Here is an 18013-nt window from a genome sequence, read left to right on the forward strand (position 1 = left end):
TCATGTTCCCTTCCAAAGATCTTGGTCTCAAAGAAAACATCCTCAATGAGGCTAAGATGCCACATCTCTTCTTGAGACTCCCCTGTGCCAGGCGCTCCAGGCAGAGGGGCTTTCCCAGGAGGAAAGAAACAGAAGGAATCTTTCTCCTCCTCCTCCTCCTCAGGGGAACAAGGTCAGCTATCTGAATCCAAGCTCCCTTGGCCTGACCAGATCAGCCATTCTGGACTATGCAGCCTGCTACGTTTCCAGTCCTCAGCCTTGCGGATATGGAGATGGAGGTGTTTGTCTTAGCTGCTTCCTACCAAAGCTCCAGGAAGTTCTGCTTTTAAGACTGATCCTTTTAAAGGGTCTGCGGCAGTGGGAGGAACCTGTCTTCTGGTCTCATTGGCTGCGGCCATCAGCTCCAAATTCTCCTTTCTTGGCCAGTGTACAGTGAAGCAGAGGGGACAGCAGGAACTATATCTGTAATTACCCAGTTAAAGAAATCCTGCTAATGAAGCGTCTCACTGATTCAGCCGCGACGTTTGCTCAGTTACATCCATATGTAGGATAATAGAATTAGAAGAAAACAAAAGTGCTACGAGGAAAGGAAAGGAAAGGAAAGGAAAGGGGTGGGATTAGCTAGCCCATCTGAATCATATCTAGAAGGATGTTGCTCACAGGAGCTGATTGAACTAAGCAATATTTGTTTGCAAAGTGGAATCAGTGCTGGTGAATGTTGGGGATGAATTAACAGCGTTGGTGGCTGAATTCCCCTTGTCATAGGCACCAACTCCACGAGTACTCCAGCCCTGTAGCACTCACGGAAAAAATTTAGTGGGTACTTAGCACTCACTGGCAGCCTGCTCCTCGCTCTCCCCCTCCAGCACCGCTTGCCCACCAATGGCCCCGCTGATCAACTCCTCCTTCTCCCTCACAGCACCTCCGGCCTGCTGCAATCAGCTGTTCCGTGCATGCAGGAAGCACTGGGGCGGGAGGGACGAGGAGAGGAATGCTCCTGGGAGGGAGCAGAACTGGGCGGGAAGAGGAAGGGAGGGGCCTGTGGGAAAGGGGTGGAGTGGAGGCAGGACCTGGGGCAGAGTGGGGGTTGAGCACCCCCGGGGCAAGGAGGAAGCCGGCACCTCTGCCCCTTGTTTCCCACAGAACAGAGACAGTCAGTAAGACCTTAGTTTCTCTGCTGAGATTGCTAGGCTCCCAGTTTTAGGATGGTGTTTTGATCATGTGGAAAAACGTCTCTTAGGAAATGGACTGAGATCAGCAACCCATTTCACATAGGTCAGTCAACAGCCATGAGATGGTCACAGATTTGGGTTACTACCACTGGAGGGAGGAATTGAAAGAGCTCAAAGTGATGGACTCCATTACCAGTCCCCTGAACTAAAAGCAAATACCTGGTTTGCATTTGGGACCACAGGTGGTTGGACTGGCAGCAGTCCTGCATATACCTGGCTTTAGATACAGAGGCCCCAATTTGTGGTGTTGTGAAGCTGTCTTTCCTCTGGCCCTGCACTGGTGTTGTGGTGAATCAGGACCTCTGACTGTAAACTCTTTGGGGTTGGGAGGGACTCTCTCTTGCCATATGTTTGTACAGCATCTAGCACAATGGGGAGTGGATCTGGTTAGAGCCTAAGTGCTATTGTAATATAAATAATAATGGTCTATTAGTACTCCCACATGACTTCTCCTAGTCTTAGTACTCTTGCATACTCCCACACACATCTTTGTGTCCCTCTTGTCTTCCCAGATCCTAACCACTTCCCTTCTCTTTGTAGTTCCCAATTTAAAAACAATGTTGTGGTAAAGCAAGCACCTTCCACCCCTTTCTTTGGATGGTTAAAGAACAAACAGTTGATTATGTAATTCATGCAAGAATGAAAAGGCCTCTTTCAAGACAGGGTAAAGCAAAAGACCCACTGTGAGCCAAAGAGCTAGAAAATAAATGCCTGCCACATCCGTCCCTCTGTTTTTCCTGTTCTACTTTACTTCCCAGCAATGCTCCCAAATTCAGTTTATTTTTCAGCGTAGGAGGTAACTTGCTGCTTTAATTTGTTTGAGACACAAATAGTAGCTTTCTAAGGAGCCAACTCCTCGTCTCAGTCTCTCTCAGAATCAGCCTTCATACGGTCACATATGCTGCCTGCCATTCTCTTGCTGCCAATTAACTTTCTCTTCCTTCCCTCCCATTTGCTGTCAGAACTGGTTTTCAATAGCACTGCTTCTGCATGGAGCACTGGCCCTCTAAATCTTTTCCTGGCAGTTTCAGTGTGGCTTAGTGATCGCAGGCGTTCAATAACTGGGCCAGCAGCATGTGTGTTCTGTGGAGGGCTGCCACTTGGCCTGATGTTCCCAGCAGGCCGGCCCAGAATCCTGCCACCCTAGCCTGCAGGGCCATTAAAGACTCTGAAAGAGATTTCCTTCATTGCATTGTCATGAGGACAAGGAAAAGTGAGAACTTGGGTTTCGTGTTACTATTTAGTTGGTTTAGTACCAGCGCCGTTGTGCGATATGGACTATGACATCGTATGATATACAGAAATGAAGACATTGCCTGCCCCAAAGAGTTTATTTGTAAGACCAAGACATGTGGAAGATGGGTCGCAGTAGGAAATCCAGAGGATGCAGGGTGAGATTCAGTGATGTGTCTCTTATGCTTTAAGCCGCCTTTGTACCTTGAATTTGGGCTGCTCCAGGGGCCAAAACTCCTCCTGGTGTCACTTGGGCAGCCCACCCTAAACTGCCTTGGGGAAGAAGCATTGCTCAGAATCCCGCTAGTGCCATTCCTACCAGCCCCAGGCCCCACCCTAGGCTGGAGCTTGTGGAAGGCACCCTGAAAGGGCTGCTTAGAATGGGAGAAATCTTCCTTGTCTGGTTGTCAGTCTTACCCTTAGTGTTTGGGCATTTTCTCCTGTCCAGGTTCACTTCTGTTGGGCATTGTGGAAGATGTGATTTTTTTAAAAGGGCCTTGAACGCGGGGCGATTGGGACAGAGTGGGCTGGGCGATCCACCTCTGGGGAGCAGTGTGATAAAATGCCTTGTTGCAGTGGTTCCCAAACTGGGGTTCATGAAATGTTACAGGGGGTTCCTGGGAAAAAATTCCCTAATGGCGGCCAGAGCTCACCCTTGGGACCCTGGGCAGCCCAGGGCCAGCAGCCCGGAGCCCCCGGACTTCCAAGGGTTAAGCAGATCAAAGCAAGCATATCTGTCACAGTGAGGAGATTTAAACTTCAAGACTCCTTATAAGAAATGGAAAGGGAGGTGGATATTTTTTGCTGTTTTTAAAATTAAATAGGTAGCTAGTATTGTTTTTAAAATGATTATGGAGAACAAGTTTAAGCTTTGTTGTAATGTGCGTTGTTTGCCTGGATTGCTCAAGACCTGAATGCTTGTGTAGGAGGAACTCTTTGAGTTGGCTTCTTAAATACCTTCATGCTTTTTCACATCTGATATTCCTTGATGAAACATAGGAGCCTTGTCTTAGAACAGGCTTATTCAAAGTGATACAAGCTGCGAAAGTGAGATCTTGGAAGAGTGTTGCCGTTTTCATAATGTAATAAAAATACTGTAATGATAAATAATAATAAATAGTGTGTAATAAGCATGTCATAAAAACAAATTTTATATTTCCAAGATCATTTGTTTTTATAATTGATACTCAAGTAAAGGAGAAAATCCCTGGAAATATTCATTTTTAGGAGGGGGTTCTCAAGACTTGACATTTTAGTGAAAGGGGTTCACGGGTTATTAAAGTTTGGGAATCACTGCCTTGTTGGAAGGAGGTGATTTACCATCTCTAAGAGTTTGTACCTGGGAACAAAGGCTGTACATGGTGAAGTAACCTTGGGGTGAATTCTGTTGGCCCAGCCCTGAAGACGTTTTGGAACTGTTTTAGGGCTGGCTCCCATTGACATAAATGGAAGTTTTGCCATTGTCTTTGTTGGGAGAAGTCCCTTCTCCTCCGGAGAAGAAAAGTCAGTTGAAACTCCATTAATAGCATCATACACAAAGAGGAAAGAGACCTCTGCCTCAGACTGAAACTACTTATTAAGCTTAAATACCTTTCAAGTTTTATTTTATTGTCTATGATCTGGGTTAAGGCCCTCTGCGAAACACGGATCTTTCAGCAACCATTATCTGTCTTACACTCAAACTGGTATATGTTTCCTGTGCCAATTAAATCTGACATTTTATTCAAACCTATGGACACTGAACATAAAACACCACTACAGTAACAGAGACAAAGCAGAAAGGGATGATTTCTGCCTGGGCTGGAGTTACTTGGGATTGGGATTGGTGTAACTGAGGTCAGAATCTGGCCCTGCATGTGAACTCTTTGGGAGATCATCCTGGTTGTCAAACTTTTGTGATTGTATCAAGAGTCTTGTGGTATTGATGTTTTGTTTAAACCCTCGGCTCCTGGAGACAAGTGATTAGGTGAGAATTTCTGTTTTCACTGAAAAAGGAAGTTGCTAGCCCTTGTGGCTGCAGAGAAAAGATTGAAAACATGACCTTAGTACTAAAGGCTCAACAACCAGAAGGCAAGTAAAAAGAACCCAAAATTACTATTATTTTTTAAAAATCTCATGATTTTAAGACAGTCTCATCATTTTGGAAGCCTGATTCATGATATTTGAATGTTTGGGATTGGCAGTACTGGATGATTCAGTTTGTTTTCCTTGCTTAGATTTTTTCTGACGTGCTACAGTACACAGTTTATAGTCATAAAGCAAATCTAGGCTTCTTTTATGCAAAGCTCCCACTGATTAATTCATAAGAAATTTAGTGTGTGTGAGGTAGGCAGGGTTAGGCTGCTACCATGTTATTTTGTAGCAGAATGCGTATAATCATGTTAGAAATGAAAATTCTGTTCAATATAGATATATTTGGTCTATATCGGTATCAACACAAATTCCAGAACAATTTACTTTGCTAATCTGACAGTCTTTTTTTCTGCCTTATATTCACCCAATTGAGTAATCTTTCCATGTTGCTCTCTAAATATAGATATTCTGCACAGCAGATCATGCCTACTCTGAATGATCAAATGGTGAATTCATTAACATTTCATGGCAACTGCTTTTCTTTCCTCTGGATACCAAAAAAAAAGAGTATGCATATCAATGCCTTTGAAGATATTGGGTTGAATTCTGTCCTGAGTTTTACTCATTTAGCCCTACTGAGGGCAGTGGAATTGATTCAGGGAAGAGTCACTAGTGAAACTGAGAGCAGAGCTTGGCTTGTTGAAAGCAAATGTTATTTAAAATGTGTGTGGTGTGTGCTATCGAATATTCAGTTATCCTTATCTTACTCTGAGTAATCAGGGTAAATTACTTTCTGTTATCCTTGGCTGCTTTTCTCTCCTGCAAAGACTGTACAGACTCGCCTACATGCCGTATGCTGTTGTCATTTATTATTTATTTGATGACAACCATGTTCTACAGACAGATGTGAAGATGAAGGATCTGATTCTCCCTAAGCTTAAACTGGTGTAAGTCAAAAGGACATCCGCTGATGTCCAGGCTGCACCAGTGTGAAACCAGTGGGAGTTGAGAATCAGGTTCGAGATCACTGTTGTAAAGAACTTTTCAGCCTAGAAAAACAATATAGACAGGGAGTATTCAGACACAGGAGGGGGTAATGGAAACTCGATAAGGCAGAGTGAATGAGGCATGCAGTTTAGCTCATGTTTTAGTAGTTCTCTGACTTTTGGATGGATTTTTTTTAAAGTAAAATAAATATTTTTACTCATATAATTAGTAAATGCTCATCTAGTTGGTAAACACCAATCTAAGGAGATGACTAATGAGGACAGGCCTCCTTGAAGGAGTGAGTCTTAAGGAGAATGGAGGTATTTTTGGCTGAGGTAAGGAGGGAAGGTTTATTGGGCAGCATGGAAGCGTGCTCAGAACCAAGACCAGGAGAAGGACACAAAGGGGAAGGTGAGTCATGCAGTTTGAGTAGAGTCTGGGGATAGGAGGTGGAGTGGAAAGAGCAGATGGTAGGCTTAAGCCAGGTTGTGCAGGGCTTGGAAGCAAGGACAAGGAATTTATTTTGATGCAGATGGTGATGAGAAGCTGGTAGTGATGGAATTTGAAGAGAGGTTGGACATGGTCTGAGTTGTGGGCAAGAGGCATGAATTTTGTGGTTGCATTTTGGACTGATTGAAAGGAGGGCTGAGGTGATCATTTAAGATGCCGGAAAGGAGGAGACTGCAGCAACTGCGGCAAGAGGCAATGAAGGCCTGGACATGGTGGGAGTTGAGAGAAACAGGTGGACTTGGGAGTGGTGATAGAGAAAAAACTGGCAGGATTAATGTCAGCAACAGTGTTCATGGTGCAGAAGGAGTCATGGATGTTGCCAAGAATAGCTGGAAGAGGCTGGAGCTGACAACAATAGACTAGAGAAGGGAGTAAAGATGAAGTGAGAAAGAGAAATCAAAAAGGCAGACAGGGAGCATATTTGGCTGCAGGGGATAATTTAGGTAAGAAGAAGTAGATCTGGAAGCTATCAGCATGGTGGTGATTTAAGCTGTGCAACTGGATGAGGATTCTCAGGGGAAAGGAAAGGCTCATGGACAGATCCCTAAGAGACTCTGATAGAAAGAGTGGGGAACAGGAGGTGGAGCAGCTGAGAGAGACCCTGCAGAATCAAAGATAAGCAGAGAAAGAAGAGAAGTCAGGTTCTCTGAATCCTAGGAGAGAGAGAGAGAGCTTTGAGGAGGATGGGGAAGTGATGGACCATTTCAAAGGCCATAGATCAAGGAGCATGAGGACAGAGAGGAGGCCATGCAACTTGGCCAGGAAGGTTCACTGATGACATTGAAAAGGGCTTTTTCAGTAGAACACAGCAGGCAGATGCTGATTGAAGAGGACTGGGAGGGAGCTAGTGGAGAGGAAGTCTGGGCAGAAGGATTAGACAGTACATTCAGGGAGTTGAGCAATGAAGGGAAAGAGGGAGTGAGGTAGTTGGATGGAAACTTCTTTGAGACAAGTGTCCACACTGGTATGCTTGATGGCAGGGGAAAGGAGTTAGGTGACAGAGAGAGCTTAAGGATGTGGGAGATGGAGGGAGCAAGGGAACTCATGAATCAGGAGGAATGTAGTCAAGGTAGTAGGTGGAGTAGTGAGCAGAAGAGAGTAGAAGACATGCTTCTAAGTTTTGTTAGCATTATGGCAGCCATAAGAAATGTAAGCGTAGTTATCCCTGATGTGGTTCTGTTCATGCTCTAGCTAGATCTTCCTTTTACCATATTAAGAATATCTGTACATATTGAATCATGTTATCTCTACCTATGTGGTGGTGATGGTACTCCATGAAACAATTATGTTCTGAATTAGATGAGTGTTACTCATGAGTTCAGTGAACTTCCATCTAAAAGGCTTCATGGACTTCAGATCGAATTGAATTCTGCCATTGGGATTGTTTCAGATATTTGGATTTCTCAACCCTTTCTTTCAATAATACAATCTCCACATATACTTCCCATTGCTATTTTGTGGCTATACCTTGATTTATGCTCTTGCCAAATTTTATAAGCTAAGCAGGGTCAGACCTGCTCAATATTTGGATGGGAGACCTCAAAGTCTAAACTGGTGCAAGAAATGGCATTGATGATTCAATAGGTGGTACTTGTTCCTCATATCCAATGTGCTATCTTGGTGGTGTTGTCCTTGTGCAGTTTGAATGACTTCCTTTCAGATGACATGTAAAAACAAGGTTCAGGCCACTTATGACCATTCAAGATCCCAGTGCATTTCTTAAGAGCCATGGTGTCAGCCTTGGTATTATAGCCAAATTCCAATTTGGGCCCTGTGCAGACTAAGAAAAAAAGTTGCTTTTCTCAATGAGATTAGCTCAATCAACCTATTTTAACCCAATTAAAACTCCACCAAATACCAATATAGACACAATTTAACTGCTTTAGTTTGATTTTAGCAGGTCAAGGTATTGTCTAGGCAAGGCCTTTTAGGAACTGATACGTCACTCGAGTTGAACGTTAATGCTTTATATATCCTGTGAAATCAGAGATTCCCCAGCTGTTTGAGATGGCATAAATATTTATTCCTAGCTCTAGAGATTAAAACAATGTCACATTAAAAATGGGATGCAGTGATGATGGAAATAAATTAGTAATCAAAATAATGTGATTTTATGAGCTTATGTTACATACCCTGTCAGGGCTAGAAATTAATTCTTTATATCTTTAGGGGCGAGGGTTTCCCAGCTTTCCAACGATATAGAGCAATCGTCTAGATTCCTGAGGGTTCACAGCGTGGCAGGCCTTCAACAGTCGCTGGTCCCTCGGTCTAACAGTGCTTTTGTGGCATTGAAAGAGGACTGAATATAGTAAATCCTGAATCTCAGAGCTTTGAAGCTTTCAGTGCTTAGTTTTGAACCTACTGGGCATCTGACAGCTGGAATTGCCGCCTGTGTTTGGTTCAAAGCACAGCTGTGCTTTCTTTTCATTTATGGTTAGGTTTAAGGCATATTTTTTCCCGTGGCTTGTATAACTGAGCTGAATAGTCGTGTATGAAATTATGGTGTAGTATAAACCTTCTTGGTATGCTAGAAAAAGCAGTGTTACATTGTATTGAAAATTTGTCCTGTGCAGCCCTTAGCTGGGTGGCTGACCTTGGATACATTTTCCATCGTAAAGGACCAGTCCTGAGAGGTGCAGAACACCGCTTAAGAGATTCTGAGTGCCCTCGACTCTCAGTGAAATCAATCGGTGTTGAATCTGTTCAGCACCTCACCAGAAAGCACTCAGACCTGGCAGGAATGGGCCCTAAATCCAAAATGATGTGAATGAAAAAAAAGGTCTGGGAGAGCCACTCAGATCATTCAGCAAGACTCAGTTCATTATTCCAACATACAGCCAGCATGAGTCATGGCAGCAAGACTTTTCACCGACTCTTTTATTGGCATTGACATCCCATTGTTCTTTCTTATAGGCCCCCTATCTGCTTCTTACAACCCCAGTAGCCCTGTCCAGATACTGGAAGACATTGGCTTTCTTTACCAGGACCATCAACTGTTTACCAGCAGGCTTGATGTTTCCCCGTTAACAGCAGAGACAGTCAGTGGTGCTAAAAATAAAGCTGGTAAGCAAGCAACAACCCTTACACACCTACCTGTAAAATTAACTCCCGTTCCTTTTTCTGTTGTCAACTCCTTGAAGAGAAATTTAGAGTTTCTTCAAAATGATCTGTAAAAACTTAAGAAAATCATGGGCCAAATCTTGATTCCCATTGAAGTCGAGGGAAGTGTTGCCATTTATTTCAGTGAGAGATCTGGATTTGATCCTGTGTCATTTTTCACCCAGTGCAACATATCATGTTACACTGCAGTACTCAATTGCTCTTCACTGGACAGTTAGACCAAGGTGGATGGCTCTCTGCTTAGGGAATAGGACTGCAAGAATTCTATGAAAAATAAGCACGGTTCAGTCCTTTTGGGTCAAGTTTTCAAAAATAGGCAACAAAATTGTGTCCCCAAAATATAGAACTTAGGGTGCAAATGGATGACTGGTTAGGCAGGTGCTGTAGAGAGACCTCCATCATATGGATGGTGTCCTTAACCTCTGTTTGCCAGAAGCTACGAATGGGCAACAGGGGACAGCTGTAAATGAAAAGTATGCAACTGCAGGTACAGATTAGGTAAATGCGTGTGCAGGTATCCAACTGAGCACATAAATGGATGTTTTTGCATCTGCACATTTTGCAGGCTCATTTTACGGGCCTATTTTTTAAAAAATTGGCCCTTTGTTATTTTGCAGATTTAAATGGAATTTATCCCTTTGCAAAGTGTGAAAATGTTTACATTTTAGTGATTTTTACATATATGTTCTCTGACTCAAGCCCTGATCCAGCACTGATCCAGCAAAGCAGTTAAGCACATGTGTAGCTTTTAGTAGGTTAACCAGTCCCATTGACTTCAACTAAATGGACAGCTTGTGATCAAAGCACTTCCTGGCAATGATTAGACCCTGCATAGGCAGATAATGTCCTCTGAAGGAACTTTGCAGAGCGTGTGACATGACTGTAGTGAAACAGCATGGTATCAACTCTCCCCTGCAAATCCTACAATCATCTTTAAGTCTTTGCCACAAAAACGTTAATAGAAGTGACCTATTTTCATAGTGGAGAGCTGAGGGTTTTTCTTTTCTATCTGGCATCCAATTTTGTATGTAAGTGATCACACAGTGTGAGCAATAACAGATGAAACCTCAGGGAGGTACGAAACCTCGAGAGAACATTTGTTTTTTAATTACTTTCAAATGAATTTTTTTAAATACTTCTAAAAAAACTGCTATGAGAGCTGAGAACAGCAGGCTTCAGAAATAACATTTCCAAGAGTGACCTCAAAAAATGAACACAGAATGGTGCTTCCTCATTGCCTAACAATTTGTGATGATTATATCCAATTCTTGAGGACTTGATTCTAATCTCGTTTACACTGGTGTCTCTAAGGAGTAACTTCATTGGTCTCGGTGGAGTTACACCCCTGTGGAACTAGTGCCTGCTAAGTGAGGGGGAAGCAAGCCCTGGTGAGATTGTATAGATAGAATTATTGCTTTGCTACAGTCTAGGAAATTCAGCAAAGACCCCAGCTACATATTTCACTTTTTGCAATTCATTAGCTGCAAAGGTTTCAGAGTGGTAGCTGTGTTAGTCTGTATCAGCAAAAATAATGAGGAGTCTTTGTGGCACCTTAGAGACTAAGAAATTTATTTGGGCATAAGCTTTTGTGGGCTAGAACCCACTTCATCAGATGCATGGAGTGAAAATACAGGAGCAGGTATAAATACATGAAAGGATGGGGGTTGCTTTACCAAGTGTGAGGTCAGTCTAATGAGATAAATCAATTAACAGCAGGATACCAAGGGAGGAAAAATAACGTTTGAAGTGGTAAGAGAGTGGCCCATTACAGACAGTTGACAAGAAGGTGTGAGTAACAGTAGGGAGAAATTACTATTGGGGAAATTAAGTTTAGATTTTGTAATGACCCAACCACTCCTACTCTCTATTCAGGCCTAATCTGATGGTATCCAGTTTGCAAATTAATTCCAGTTCTGCAGCTTCACGTTGGAGTCTGTTTTTGAAGTTTTTTTGTTGAAGAGTTGCCACTTTTAGGTCTGTTATTGAGTGACCAGAGAGATTGAAGTGTTCTCCTACTGGTTTTTGAATGTTATGATTCCTGATGTCAGATTTGTGTCCATTTATCTTTTGCGAAGAGACTGTCCGGTTTCGCCAATGTACATGGCAGAGGGGCATTGCTGGCACATGATAGCATATATCACATCAAGGGCTCATTCACCTGCACATCTACCAATATGATATATGCCATCATGTGCCAGCAATGCCCCTCTGCTATGTACATTGTACTGGGAGTGGTTGGGTCATTACAAAACCTAAACTTAATTTCCCCAATACTAATTTCACCCTACTGTTACTCACACCTTCTTGTCAACTGTCTGTAATGGGCCACTCTCTTACCACTTCAAAAGTTATTTTTCCTCCCTTGGTATCCTGCTGTTAATTGATTTATCTCGTTAGACTGACCTCACACTTGGTAAAGCAACCCCCATCCTTTCATGTATTTATACCTGCTCCTGTATTTTCACTCCATTCATCTGATGAAGTGGGTTCTAACCCATGAAAGCTTATGCCCAAATAAATTTGTTAGTCTCTAAGGTGCCACAAAGACTCCTCGTTATATGAGCTGTAAATTGTTTCCAGTAGAAAACTAGGTGAGTGGATTCAAGTGTTGGAAAAGTGGATTGGAATCAATTCAGACATCAGTCAGTATTTTGCAGTTACTCACAACCTGTGCAACCTTATTGAAGTCAGTGAGTTTCACAGCGTGCAAATTAATGTGGTATTTGGCCCCTAAAATACAGTACTTGGAGATTTGTGACTTTTCCTTAGCTCCTGTCCTCCTGTGGCTCAGGATATTGCACTATCCTTTTTATTGTCTGTGTCATTTATGGAAGATATTTTATCTAATCTGCCTAGCTGTATTATTTCTAAGGTGCCTGACATCTGAGAATAGAACAGCCAAGGTACTGTATAAGCAGATCTGATTTACATAGCAGTGCATCTGTCACCCTATCATCTTGTTAGAACTGACATGTCAATATTACTGTTAATCATGTAGAGATGGCATTGTTAGAAATAAATCAAATTACTGGACTAAGATAGTAGATTCATGGCCAGATTCTACTCTTAATTACACCTGTACAACATTATTACTTTTAATAGCATTTCAGAGTTTTCCCAAGGTGGGCACTATAGTGTAAAAGGATTAGATGATTTCTCAGCAGTTGCCAGCGTTAAATAATGGTGTCATCAGCAAACATAAACCCTGACTTTCTTCTGTTCTATGTTTAGTTGAGGACCCTCTTTGCAACTTCCACCCGCCAAACTTCCTTGGGATCTCAGAGGTGGAAATGAGAGGTTCAGAGGATGTTGCAGCGGGAACAGTATTACAGCGATTGATCCAGGAGCAGCTGAGGTATGGCAATCCAAATGAGAACATGAATCTGCTGGCAATTCAGCACCAGGCCACAGGGAGCGCAGGACCATCCAACAGCACTACGAGCACACTTTCTTCCACAGAAAACCTCACACAAGAAGACCCACAAATGCTCCAGCAGTCAGCACGCCAGGAACCTCAGGGGCAAGAACATCAGGTGGACAATACTGTGATGGAGAAACAGCCCAGGGCCACACAGCCTCATCAGAACAATGAAGAACTACCAACTTATGAGGAGGCAAAGGCCCAGTCCCAGTTTTTTAGGGGCCAGCAGCCAGGTGCTGTTGGCCCAAGTTTTTACGTGGCTGGGGTGTCCAGTCAGAAATCGAGAACAGAAGGGAGACCAACTGTGAATCGGGCCAACAGTGGGCAGGCTCATAAAGATGAAGCACTTAAAGAACTTAAGCAGGGTCATGTCCGATCTCTAAGCGAGAGAATAATGCAGCTGTCTTTGGAGAGAAATGGTGCTAAGCAACACCCTCCTACCTCAGGGAGCAACAAAGGCTTCAAAACTGGAGGACCCCCACCCACTCAGCCTTCTGGCAAAGGAATGGATCCCAGAGGTCCCCCGCCCGAGTACCCCTACAAAGCCAAGCAGGTGGTGTCACCAGTCAGCAAGACTCAGGAACATGGGTTGTTTTATAATGACCAGCACTCTGGAATGATGCAGATTCTCAAACCCTCCTACCCGGTTCCTCTGCCAGCAAGAACGGAAGGAGCAGTTGTCAGATACCAGCATCCCCCGGAATATGGTGTGACAAGGTAATTCTAGCTCCTGGCCTTTGACATCCTTGTTTTTGTAAATACTTTTTGGCTTTGAACTTTTTTTTTTTTAAATTAATGTTGTTGATGCTTTTAAGCAAACAGGCCTACTATTCTCTTAATCCGGCTTCTTAGCTTTGAGGGTGAACTCCATCAGCTCCATAATGCTAGAAAGCCAAGTGGGTTCATCTGTGGGCATTTTTTCCCATTAAACAACTTGAACCAAGAAATCAAATTGCACCAGACTTTCCCACAGACTTAGAAATATGCTGTGTAAGTCATAAATAATTGTTTTCTGAAGGGATAAGTGAAAGTACAGTTGTACAAGCCCTGATCCTGTGCCCAGTGACATCAATGGAATAACTCCAGTTGGCTTGTGCAGGTTCTGGTCCTATATAAACAAATATGGGTCTGATTCCCATTACACTAGGACCATTTTACACTACTAGCAGTGCAAAAGAGCCTTAAAATGGATGTAAATATAATTTATTCCCATTTCAAGGCCCTTTACACTGGAAGAATGGTATAAAGTGACCTTAGTGTAAATTGGAATTAGGCCCCATGATTATAACACTGATGATATATTTAAATATAGTGGTCTATATTCTGCTCTCAGTTACAGCAGCATAAATCTGGATTAACTCCACTGGAGTCAATGGAATTACTCTGGATTTGCACTGCTGTAACTGAGAGCAGAACTGGGTCCAATATTCTGATAATCTCTGAGCTCTAAAGTTCTTCAAAAATGAATATTGTATTTAGAAGTTCTTTAGTATCTTAATTCCTATAAATTTCACTCTACGCATAAACCTAAAAGTATCTGAATATATTTATGCAATTGAATTATAGTAGAAAAAACATTGATTAGGTATGCAATTCTTCACCATTAATGTAATACCAACCTGTACAGATGTTCCCATTTTAATGTAGGTTATCTGAAGCAACAAAGCTCTAGGTCACCACCATAGGTGGTTAGAGGTGCCATAAACTTTCTAACACTTACTCTGATTCAGCTTCTAAATTAAAGGACACAATGCTACCTTTGTAAAACCCTGTTTGTCAATTGTTTGTAGTTCACAAGTAAGAAAAAAAAATGCTTTGGGCTGAGGTTTGGCCTAAAATTTTTTAGTCCAGGAGTGTTAAAAAAATGAAATAGTGTGTTGGTTCTTTGTAAATGAGAGTGTGGAACCCTTCCCCCCCAAAAAAAACCAACAACCCAGAAAACAAAGCCACGCTCTGCAAGGTAATGAGTTACCCGCTTATTTCAGGCTGTCCTCATTGGGTGTGACTGTCACTCAAAGAGTAAAATGCTGTCTTGTGCAAAGGGCCCTATGTGCCTCTTATGTTTCACTTAAATCCTCACAAGTGGGCTTATGTGGCACATAGTCCCTTGTGCTGACCTTCTGCACAGGGGTGTTTCCCTCAAAGTGCATAAAAAGTCATCTTAAAATGTTACCTTTTGTGGACTGACTCCTAAGAGTTAGTGGAAACCAGTTAAGCATCATAGCTCCCACTGAATTCTCATGCTCCTGTCTGAAGGTGGAGTTTGTCCTCAAGTATCCCTTAAAGAATGAGGCTTCCACCATTCCTTAGGGAATTATTCCATAGTCCAATGGACTGCACTGTTAGAATATTTTTCCTGATATGTATAATCTCTGTTTCATCACATGACTCTTAGCAATTCCTCCTTGGTCTCCCTGAACAACATCTCTCCATCCTCCTCGGATCTGGAGAACTTTAAAAATCCACATATTTGGTGGTGTGTTAATATTTTCCATGTTAAAAGTAGTCTAATTAGATATTTATTGACCCATAAATCCTTGAAGCTCCTTTGACTTTAACTCCCAATGCAGAATTCCTCTTCTTTCCTCAGCATTGGTCCATGGTGAAGCTGGAGTACGGTCTGAATTCCCAGGCCCAGCTCCTCATTTCTGATCATTTTTTTGAAAGCATAAATCAGAACATGATTTCATTATTGTGAATGTCTGAAATAGTGGAAGTAACTTGTTTGTTTGGAAAATGAGGGCTAGTAAAGACGATTGCTCATTCAAATAGTGCAACGGTTGTACAAATTGATTAAATAAAATCTGATTCTGCCATGCAGGGATGCCCCGAATTAGGACCTTGCCACTTTATTTGCAAGCACGAGCCTGCACTGGTGGCCTGCCGGCCTTCCCTTAGGCATGCTTAGACTTGGGAACATTATTTGAATTCCACCAGCTAAACATGTGTTTTGAATACCAGCATTAGCTCTCCAGAGTTTGTATAATTTTTCCGCTGAAAATTATGTTCATAAGAGCCAAGTGAAAATCCCTGTTTATGATAAGAAACAACTATATGAGAATGGGAAATGCAAGATAATGGGGTCACGTTCAGGTCATATTCTCAGGAAGCCTAACAGGATTCCAGCTGTGATTCATTATGTTAACAAACACTGCAGACACCAAATGGATTAATCTCCACATAAAAGGGTGATGGCTTGATTTTTATAGCTCATGAAAAATGCTGATTCAATAACCAAGGAGCTTGTTCTGCTAAGTCTCTTTAAATATTCCTTGGGCAAGGCCCTGTGTACTAAGCAGCAGAGCTTCCTCCAGTGTATGCGGCAGAGCTTCATTGAAATCTGTGTCAAAATGGGAATGATACAGCGAGGTTAATTGATTTTGAAATTGTTTGGGCCCAGTTTGTGAACTCCTTTATTGCTCACTGGTGAGCAGGAACTCTTACAAGTAGTCCCATTGACTTCAGTGAGACTGCTCATTTAAGAATGGCCATACTGGGTCAGACCAATGGTCCATCTAAACCAGTCTTCCAGCAGTGGCAAATGCCACATACTTCAGAGGGAATTAATAGAACAGGGCAATTATCAAATGATCCATTGTTCCCTGTTGTCCAGTCCCAGCATCTGGCGGTCAGAGACGAGGGACACCCAGAGGCTGGGGTTGTGTACCTGAGCATCTTGGCTAAGAGCCATTCATGGACCTATTCTCATTAACTTATCTAGTTCTTTTTTGAACCCAGTTATACTTTTGGCCTTCACTACGTCCCTTGTTAACAAGTTCTACTGGTTGATGGTGCGTTTTGTGAAGAACTACGTCCTTATGTTTGTTTTAAACCTGCTATCTATTCATTTCATTGCGTGACCCCTTGTTCTTGTGTTGCGTGAAGGGGTAAATAAATAACACTTCTCTATTCACTTTCTCCACACCATTCATTTTATAGACCTCTATCGTAGCCCCTCTTAGTCATCTCTTTTGTAAGATGAACAGTCCCAGTCTTTTTAACCTCACCTCGTATGGAAACTCTTCCATACCCCTGATCATGAATTAGTGCCCCTTTCTGTACCTTTTCCAATTCTAATATAACTTTTTTAAGATGGGGAAACCAGAAGTGCACACAATATTTAAGGTGTGAGCATACCATTAATTTATATAGTGGTATTATGATATTTTCTGTCTTACTATCTGTCCTTTTTCCAGTGGTTCCTAACATTCTGTTAGCTTTTTTAACTGATGCTGCAGATGTTTTCTGGTTCCGTCTAGATGATAGCTGAGCTTTTCTGGGGTTTATTTTCTGTGTGCGTATTCCTACTGGCAATGTTTAACCAGTCACCATCGCTGTCACTGGTGACAGTTGTTCAGGAACAGTTTGAACTACTTTATTCTTGTATCTGGATTTGTTACAGTTTATTTGTTTTTACAGATGGACTGTGTATGTCCTTCTTTCTGGTACTTCTGGTACAGCTCCCCTTTGAAATGACAATTTATGGTCTGTTTGGCAACAGAAGAAACATTCAAAATGAGGATTCAGCCTTTGGCTAATGTGGCACTGATTTGGTAAACGTCACTCTGACTTTGGGCCATTTTATCTTCTGTGTCTTTTGCTACAGTCTTCACTGACACAGCGATATCCCACAGCACTGGATTATGTAAGATCTGCCTCTGTCAGGAAATGGCTGGGCATCTCTAACCACACACCAAATAGCTCCTCAAACCATCATCCAGATTTGTTCCAAATTGGGTTGGCTTCTTTAGTTGTGCCACATGCACACCTGTGAGCTTGGCAGGCTGCTGATTCCACTTAAGAATCTGGAAACGTTCTGCCAGGATAAAAAGTTTCAGTGCCAAATGCCTTTGTAAAGTGGCTGCAATCTTTCTATAGCTCATCTCTGTCACTGTGAATGTATGAAATGCTGTGTACATAGAGAACAGGAGTACTTGTGGCACCTTAGAGACTAACAAATTTATTTGAGCATAAATTTTCGTGGGCTACAGCCCACTTCATCGGATGCATAGAATGGACATATAGTAAAAAGATATTTATACATACAGAGAACATGAAAAGGTGGAAGTACCCATAGGTTTTACTTCCCACAGGTCTCAGAAGGGAATGCTACCTTTTTGTTATGCTGCACCATAATCATCAACAAACTGCTGTAGTCATTCAATGCATGATTATCAGTCCTCACAGGATTCATCTTAGGGAATTGTTTTGTTTCTAGGTCCACAATGATCTTGATTAAAATAAAGCATCAGACAATTGCCCCTCACCCCAATTTGTTCATTGTTTAGAGAGTGTTAAAGTAGATTAATTATCTAGACATCACATCCATGTCACTAATTTGTGGCATCAGAAGATGCAGTGGAGGACAATCGTGAACAAACTAGATTAACAGCAAAAAAAAAAGAAAAAAAACATACAGAAAAGCATCCTCTAACTT

The 18013-nt window shown here is 42.2% G+C and overlaps 1 protein-coding gene across 7 annotated transcripts in view; it reads left to right on the top strand.

The window, feature by feature from the left end:
• The window catches only part of AMOTL1 (angiomotin like 1), a 144368-nt gene that overhangs the window by 42543 nt on the left and 83812 nt on the right, over window positions 1-18013 (top strand). For 5 of the 7 annotated variants that reach the window (XM_038386955.2, XM_043504172.1, XM_038386958.2 and 2 more), the window contains 2 exons: window positions 8949-9098; window positions 12387-13293. In XM_038386955.2, the coding sequence (XP_038242883.1) occupies window positions 8949-9098; window positions 12387-13293 (1057 nt within the window). The remainder of the gene's footprint in view (window positions 1-8948; window positions 9099-12386; window positions 13294-18013) is intronic. The other 2 variants (XM_038386960.2, XM_038386957.2) reach the window with 1 other exon arrangement.

The sequence above is a fragment of the Dermochelys coriacea genome, chromosome 1 (assembly GCF_009764565.3).
Source record: "Dermochelys coriacea isolate rDerCor1 chromosome 1, rDerCor1.pri.v4, whole genome shotgun sequence".
Lineage (NCBI taxonomy): Eukaryota > Metazoa > Chordata > Testudines > Dermochelyidae > Dermochelys > Dermochelys coriacea.